Source organism: Citrus clementina, unplaced genomic scaffold (genome assembly GCF_000493195.1).
Source record: "Citrus clementina cultivar Clemenules unplaced genomic scaffold, Citrus_clementina_v1.0 scaffold_6, whole genome shotgun sequence".
NCBI classification, from domain to species: Eukaryota; Viridiplantae; Streptophyta; class Magnoliopsida; order Sapindales; family Rutaceae; genus Citrus; species Citrus x clementina.
In genome coordinates this window covers 8,995,075-9,004,394 of record NW_006262139.1, presented here as the reverse complement: position 1 = coordinate 9,004,394, position 9,320 = coordinate 8,995,075, and the positions used below count along the sequence as shown (strand labels likewise).

At 30.0% G+C, this 9,320-nt stretch overlaps 1 protein-coding gene across 1 annotated transcript in view; it reads right to left on the bottom strand.

Moving 5' to 3' along the window:
- The window catches only part of LOC18038267 (transmembrane protein 208 homolog), a 6,743-nt gene extending 3,309 nt beyond the window's left edge, over positions 1-3,434 (bottom strand). Inside the window, exons 1-4 of the mRNA XM_006428602.2 lie at positions 3,142-3,434; positions 2,380-2,487; positions 1,938-2,131; positions 529-613 (exon numbers count right to left, since the gene is read on the bottom strand). Coding sequence (XP_006428665.2) covers positions 529-613; positions 1,938-2,131; positions 2,380-2,463 — 363 coding nt within the window. The 5' untranslated portion in view covers positions 2,464-2,487; positions 3,142-3,434. The remainder of the gene's footprint in view (positions 1-528; positions 614-1,937; positions 2,132-2,379; positions 2,488-3,141) is intronic.
- Positions 3,435-9,320: the final 5,886 nt, after the last annotated feature.

Genomic DNA, 9,320 nt, shown 5'->3' with positions numbered 1-9,320 from the left:
AAAAAGGTTCCAAACAGTCTACAAAGTGTTGACCATTTTGCTACAAGAGTCTATTCAGACCTGAACAATTGAGCTGATTCAGTATCTGGAAACAGAAAAATTTAACAAGCCCTGATAAACTCATGATAAAAAGCATGTGCTGGCAGACAACAGGCTACCCAAACATAACTTCCCAATAGCGACCATTCATATAATGACATAAGAAACGAAAAAGAAAGCTGCCTCACAATGACCAACAAATAAAAACAGACAAAAGGGAGACCAACTGTGGAGAAATATTTGTTTTATCAGTCACTCCAGCTAAAGAGCAACTTTCCTATTGAATTTTTTTTTTTTTTTTTTTGGGAACTCATTTTCTATTACCTATTCTACCAATATAATTCAAAGTATGATCTTATGCATATACAAGTTGGTCTCAATCACCAAACTCTGAGCTACATACCACACTGAAAGCCTTATAACAAAAATATTCAAGTTTAGGCATATATAACACAATTTATAAAGAAAATTTAAGTAAATGAATCTTACCACCAGATATGTGTACCAAAATTTTTCAGAGAGAATGGACATGACTTGCACAAAGCTTGTGATGTAGATAACATCATGTAAATAGCTGCAAGAGATGACCAACCATAAGACTGTTCTTGTTATATACAGAAGCAAATAACCAAGCAAGAAATTGCAATTGGTATTCACAACAGCTGGAAGCAATTTGTTGTTCGTATACAGAAGAGTAAAACATGAACTAGAATACTAAATTTAGAAATTAGTGTTTGATGAACTAATGACAGAGGAACACTGTAACAACATCAAATATGAAAAGTACTCTCAAAATAATAATTCGACTTTCGTTATGGCTCAACTCTAAGGTTATCTTTCAGATAGACGACTATCCCTCCCCTACAGTAAAAATGGAAAGGTTATTGATGACACAAGAATAGATGATAGGGTTATTCTAATAAATCATATAAGAAATGAGGGGAAGATACGAGGAAGGGTATTCAGATTAATTCACAATTGTCAACAAGATGGAAAAAAAATCTAAGGTAGTTTTTAAGTGAAATTGTTTTTTGGCTAATTATAGCAGGCCAAATTTTGGAAAATCAAGTATATCAAAATCCTTAACAAAATGCACATCACTGTGCAGAATTGTATCTGTCTTGAAACAAACTACTCTATTTGCATAAGGCACAGAGATACTAGAATGGCCCTAAAATCAGTCAGCATTTAGCAAATGAACGAAGCATCTACACAATCAGCAGGCAACAGCAAGGATTTCTATCATTATTTGCATCTCCATGTGATTATATTATAGATCAGTGATGATTCTTTCTAAAATCAATCATTTTGGCTGATGTAAGCACTGCAATCTACATGTACCAAAAAAATTAAAGTTGGAGAAACAGAGTGCTTATACATTATCCTTCGGTTTAAACCAACAAACAAAACCATCTTCCATAACCTTGATTACTTACCAGTTCAGAAGCCTTTTGACAAGCACTTCATCAAAGGTCATATCAATTAGCAGCTAGCAGCAAAATTATGTATGCATGTTTGTTTTCTATTCAATTTGTCTATGCACTTCATGTATATCAAAGTTATCAGGTACTTTGCCATCTTTAAACTGATTTATGATTACTTACAAAAAATTATAATATTATTAGCTAAGGTGCACTAAACTACAATATAATTGTGGTCAAAATAGTTGCCAGTTTAGTCAACGAATAAAAGAGTGCTATAACATGAATCGTAGAAACATCATTTCTTGTTCCTAATGGTATGGTTACATTTCCAAGACTAAAAAGAACCAAACCCCTTATTTCAATCACTTATTTAAGGAAATATGCCGGCTTAAATTAACCATGCCCCGTTTACAAACATCACAGAACCAGAGATTAAATTGGAAGGAAATAAATGTGAACATGAGGAGCACATACCCACAAATTCCACCAGTGCTCATATCAAATCCACCATCAATAAGTTCCCCATCATCAGTATATGTAGGTTTTGCCATCGCAGAAAGCTGTTGATATGGAATCGCATATGCCACAGATGTCAAAACTAGACCCACCCAGTGCTTCCATGTGAATGTGGAATGAAAGATAATCATCCTCACCACGAAATATATAACCTGAATATACACAATTTACGATATCAACTTAGTAAATTAAGCTAACAATTACAGGTTTAACAAGGAACAAACAGGGAAATTTGAAGCAAGAAAACAAAAATGACCCATCAGACAATATATCATTATCAAAAATCTAATTCCTAATAAAAAGAAAATCAAGTAATTATTATCAAATCAAGAGATTAAGATCAAACTATTTAAGGCATAAAGCTATTAAATAAGGAAATGATAAGATGATGAGAAAATACATTGCAGGCAATAATGAGACGGCGTAGCTTTTCCATATGCCGTGCGTTCTCTTCCTTGCGCTTCTTGGCTCCTTGATTAGCCATCTCTCTTTTCTATCTTTCCGGTCTCTGATTTACACACAGGAAAAATAGTCAGAGAAGAAGATGAAGATACTCTAAATTGAAGAAGACCAAACTACTTATGTTTGTTGGTCTGGATTGGCCATGCCCAACCTGGTACCATTCCTTGAAGTAAGTTCTTTGATCAAGGTTCCTCTATCAAAACTAATTTTTAAATTTACCATTCGCAAAATATCCATTCAAAACCTACCATACCTCTTTAACATAATCCCACAGATAGTATTTTCATACTATTTCCAGCGACATTGAAATTTGAACACTATTCTAGCATCTAAAAGTGTAAAATATCATTTGTCAGTTTAGCACTGGATGCAATATTGTGTCATTCAAATAATAATAATAATAATAATAATTTTATTTGGCGACTATTTTTATGTCATTCAACACATATTTACTCATAAACAGTGAAACTTTAATAAATCAAAATGACTGAAAAACAATAGGAAAAAAAATCAATCAATAATTTCATAATCAGATTTTATCTAGTGTATAAATTACAACAAGAATATTGAACAAAAAGAACTGAGGTAAGCTTGCCTATTGATCATCTCCGTCTTGCTTCTATATAATTGGAAATTGTAATTATTCATTCATTTTTAAGCTAATTAAAAAAATTAAAAATAAATAAATAAATAAACTCACAGCGTGAATCACGTGATGAGAGAGAGGTGAGGCCGCTCTGCGGCGTCTGAATCTTCGATTGATGGAGCAACGGCGATCTTCAAGTGCGGCGGCGTCGGGTATTCGGTTTGGGGATTTGAGTTGTGGAGTAGGTTTCAACTACGACGGTCTGAACTCGATCAATGAGATTTGGACGGTTTTTGTTTGTTTTATTTTTGGATTTTGCAAAAATTAAAATTAAAATATTTTAGCATACGCTGAAAATTTTATAAACGCTCGGACTCATTTGTCATTGTTTTTCCATTACTGTTTTCATAAAATGAAAATGAGAAAAAAATGAGGATGAGAATGAAAAATGTTATTTTAAAACTTATTTATTTTTTAAAAATAATCTTAAAACTGAGAAATAATCTTCATTAATTAAATATTAAGTAGCATTTAATTCGAATGATTATTTTTACTTTAAGAATAAATTGGGTGATGTTGTTAGTTTTGTTTTTTAAAGAAAAATGATAAATTATACATATTTGATTTAATTAATATATAAAAAATATTATAATGTATAAAAAAAGGTTATTATGAGGGATATTGGTTTTTTTATATAATAATAATAATGATAATATTATTATAATCATCATCATTATCGAAGGATCAAAAATCCTCCAACGGTCTACTTATTCAATTAATAACAAATACGAAAGTTTAAGTTATTGAATATATATTTTCACAAATTTGGCACGAATATGTACTAAGGCACTCAAATGCTCTTAAGAGTGCTTATTTCTTAACAAATGAGATATTATGAGATAAAAATAAAATGTTAATTTAATAATTAATGTTTACATTAAAAAATTTTATTTAAAAGTAATTAATAATAATTCCATCAATTAAATTATCAAATAAATTTAATTTATCATCATCAAATAATATTTAGGATATGAATTTTTAAATTTACCCTTTGACCGTTAGAATAAACGGTCAAATTAACAGAATTGGGTGTGGAGTGAGTATTTTCGAAATATATGGGTGCGTGGCGAAAAGTGTTGAAACATTTAGGGGCAGGACAAAATTAACCCATAGTTAAAAGATTCTTTCTCAAATTTTTTGCCCCGTAGTTTTGGAAGGAAAAGAGCAAAGTTCATGTGAGATTTGATTTTAGATATAAATCTCTATCGTTTTTTTTTTTCCTTTTTGTTTCATTTTACGCTATTGGATTTATAACTATTTTTGTCTATATTCAAGCTTTTAGCATGTAATTCCGTTAATAGTCACGTACTGCTTAATGGCATGTTTCCTAATTAGATCAGTAACCTTTTTCAAGTTTTTTTTACAAATTCACACTATTGTTCACTAATTTTATCCGCAGTAGCGTTAATTAATTTAATATATGTTTTGTAATATTCTTCGAACATGTATCATGGTATAAGTGTCTATATATTTTGGCACTTACAGTTATCATTATTATTGTTGTTGTTGCTGCTGATGATGATATTATTATTATTATTATTACTACTACTACTACTATTATTATTATTAATTTGAGAGATAGGGGAAGAAAGTACTTTATTTTGGAACTTAGTACTGTATTGAAAAATAAGAAAAGTTAAAAAGCCAACTGAGCTACACTTAAAAAGCCATACTAACAAGAGCACTTGTAATTTGTAAAATAAGGAAATTGACCTTATGGTCGGTATCAGGTTGATTTTTATCTTCATGTTAGAGATCAAGTGCAAGTAGAACCTTTTATACTCATTGCTTGGACAAGTCCGAGATAGGTATAAAACACTAATGGTGTACCTGCTCACCAAACTTGTTTTGACTATTTACTGCTTTTTTTTTAAATATTTTAAAAGTTAAAATTAATAGTTAAATCAAATAGATTTTAAAGTAAAAAAAAATTAAAACCTTAAAACATAAACATTAACACTTAACAGCTTATAATCGGAACGATCATCTAATATGATATTGTCCTAAACATTTATTTAGAGATTTTAGTTGTTTAATGGACTAGTTAGACCATCTAAAATCCTGTCCTGGTCAGAAACAAATGATAATAAAATAATATTCAAATCAAAATCAGTTGAAAAGAATGAAAATGTACAAGGAAATGCTAAAGTGAAGACTTTCATTTTCGATCCATATATTCAATAAAACATCGTTTAAAATTGAGCTTTATGATATCAAATTATAGTAGATATTTGCCTAAAATTGAAAATACGTTTTAAAAATATTTTAGAATATAGTGCTGCATGTTCATCTAGAACTAAATAGTTAAGAAATCATTTTTTTTCTTATTTAAATATATGCAAATGTTAAAAAAAATAGGCAAAAAATAGGGATATAGGGGGTAGGGAAAGGAGATTGATATATTTAAGAACATCTCCAAAAGATTTATCAAATAAGATTTTATTACTTATTTGAAAAGTCACATCAGCATTTAAGACTCCAAAGGACACTCCAATTAAGATTCTTGAAATAAAAAATGATTCTCTCTCTTCAATTTTATAGAGTTGCTTTCTTCCTCTTCAATTTATATTTTATTACTTTTTATTGGAGAGAGAGAGAGAGAAATGCTTTAATTACCATTTATTTTTTCTTTGAAAATATATTTATTTGATTAAAATAATATTAACTTATTTCTATTTGAAGAGTGTTTTAGAGAATATCATATTTTTTCACTCTTCTTTTTGCCACCTAAGTAAGCAAATAGATTTTTGAAGAACAAAATTAATAAAGCATTTTGGAGATGCTCTAACTTGTATTGGGGAATTCTCAACCCATACACGTTTAAGCTTCAGTTATGGGAGTCTCCTCTACCAAACAGGTACGGGTATAGATATTGACATACTCATATAATACTCGACCTGTTGCCATCCTCACTTGAAAAAATCTCTTGTTTTTAATTTGATACCTAGCTTTGAGGGGGGTTTTTTTTTTTTAAAACTAAGGGCCAATTTTAGATTACTGTAACCAATGAAATAAGTTGTTGAACAAAAAACAACTAAATATTCGGTAAATTATGTCGTTGCGATTAGTAAGTTTTATTATTGAAATGTTGCTTCATTGTATATTGATTAAAATAGACTTAAGTATAAGTTGTCTTTAAATTGTCAAGGCGCATGTCTTCTTTTATTTTAAAGCATGCAAATTTATAAAGGGATGAACTTACTTGATCAAAACTTCAATATAAGTAATCATGAATAGTACTTGAGGTAATATGTATAATATTTTAAGCCTTTAGGATTATGATTTATATACTAAAATTTATGAAAAAAAAGACATAATTATTTTTTGTTAAAATAATAAGGCTATAATATTAGCTCTAGAAGTTGGTAATGGTAAATGGTAAATCCAAATGAGGCTATAATAAGGGTTGGGATTTTATAGGGTAACCTGACCTAAGTCTTCTCACTTTGATAAAATGTATCCACACATTCTTGGAGACTTTCCTCACGTTAGTATTCTCATCCTGAGACTGTTTATTGACTAACAAAATAACCAAAAAATATATTTTTTATATTCAGATCAGTGCACAGTTGGTTAACAGCGTTAAAGCTATAAACACTATAAAATTACCAAATCTCCCTTATCAATTCCTAAAATGACTTTACGTGGGCTAGCTATGTAAGTAGCCATTGCCAATCTCAACAAACAACAAAGTTTTTGCTTCTCATAATCAAGTTACAACTATAGCTTTCATCTTCTTTTAGTGTAATTTGCAAACATTACTGCTAATATCTTTTTATACATCCATATCAACCATGCATTTACAAACTCTTTTGACAATCATTCAAATCTCACCACTTTCCATTCATTGCTCAAAAGTTGGAATACTTATGCATGATAATGGATACCCAAAGTTCAAACACATCAAGCTAATCAAACACATTTTTATGGGCCTTATGTAGTATGTCCCTGAATCTTTTGCTTCATACATTAAATGTAATAGTGCTTTCTAAGCAATATGCATCCATAAGCCTAAATGAAAATTTGTAGATCCTATGGTCTAATAAGACTTGCAATCTAACACAAAGGTAAGCAAAGAGCACCAGAATGAGCTAACACAAACACCGATTTCCTTTACAATACTATACTCAGCAACAAAATCACCTTGGCAAATTAGAATCAAGACACAAACAGTTAAGATGAGTAACACAATAACTATAAGATGAGTAACACAATAACTATAAGATAGATTAATCAACAACTGTTTCCTAATCCTTAAATCCTAAAACTGAATTTGATATATATAAAAGAATCTCAGCATCAGTATAAAACATAAGCACAAATGCAACCATTCAAATGTAGCAACATAGCTCGGCCATGTGATGTATCTAAAAGAATTTCAATAGTGATGTAATCCACATAGGCAAATAAAAGCCTTTAAATGTACACATGGCTCAACCATGTGATACATGTAAATGAATTCTAGCTGCAATATTAATATAGTCAATCATTAATGGTTGTAATCCAATAAGCCCTTACAACTTAATAGTAGTCCATATTTACATATAAGAAACTAATAATAGTTTGTTAAGATTAATACTAATAAAGGCAAGATTGGCATTATCAATTGAGTGAGTTTTGAAGTAAAAAAAATGAAAAAAGGACTTAAACCTATCTATATTGTAGAGTGAAAGGCAATACAATAGATCTACAATTTTAAAACTTATACAAGAAAAGTGATGGATCATATAATTACTTCAAAATATGTCGTATGAGATTAGTTTGACATTCGCTTCTGCTATTTAATGAACAGTCTTGATGCCAAAACTATTGCTACTATGGGCATTCATTATCTATCATCTCTCTAGGCTTGAGTTAATTACCCTGCATTGATTACTGTATTAGTATGTAACTTATAGTGAATAAATAAGTCACAAAGATAATGCAAACACAAACATAAGTAGATTCCAACAACCATGTTTGTATTGTCAAACATTGTCATGCTACAAAAATTACTATAATATACTTGTTAGATTAGTTTCAATAGCAGTGGTAGCTCATTTGTACTCAATCTAACCATATTTTAGAGAAATTTAAAGCAAAAAAGCTATGTATAACATAATTAAGATTCTATTTATAACATAAACAATAAAATATTGCCAATCGTCGTGTCATTGTAGTTGGATCTATCTCAAAATTTCTCTCTTTTTTGTTTTGAACATTATGGAACCATTACTTCACCAAGCCTTGTCATGCAACTTCACTATTGACACTTTATATTGATGAAATTCAAACTGATAAGCAATGAAATAAAGCATTTATGTGAACCTTTAAGCCTAAATTCATTGACCCAAACCAAAATGGCAGGTAAACATGTAAAGAACATAGTTGATTAATATAACGTTCAAACGGATTGTGTATCAATATGCTACTGTAGACCTGTACCACCCCCAAGCTTTAGGAAAATCATAGTAAACATCAATAGAATCTTATATTTTCCAAAATTATAGAATCTCAAAAATACAAAACATATAATGTCCTAAACCTTTAAAAGAGGTCTTTCAGAATATATAGATATATTCTATCAAAAAGAGAATTCTCCAATGTTACGAGAGGCTTCTGAAAATTACCATTCAGCCAAAAACTTAATAAAAATGTCCAAAGTCACATAAACCCATACCTATAATATTCTTGATTTGTTTGTTTTCTTTTAATCATTTAAATCAACCCCTATGTAATTCTCATGCAACGAAGCCACTTTAGTATAAAAAAAGATTTCTGCAATATACTGTTTAGGGCCGAATTTAGATGTTGACATGTGCTAATAATATTGTGACACATGGCAAGAAAAGTCAACTAAGGGAGAAAACCATCTTAGCTATCCTTTGTTACCCCCTAAAAACTAGCAAGATCATTTTACTTGAGCATCGTAGTATGGTTGCAGGCCACCACCAACTCCACCTTTAACCTTTGTTTGTTATGTTTTATAGGTTTTCTTAGCTCAAGGTTTGGTGGTTTTTACTCCATTTTCATCATATTCTCATCGCCCTTGCAAACATCCAACTCACCCAACTATCTTTCTTCATCTTGCGAGAGTACACCTTAAGCTTAGCAAGACAACCTCTTCCCTCGACAAACAAATGTATTTGTTTTTATTGGCTCCTCCAAAATCCAGTTAAAACATACATATACAACATCTGACATTTTGAAAACTAAAAGGTCTATGTAAAATTTGTATTCTCTGATTTGAATAA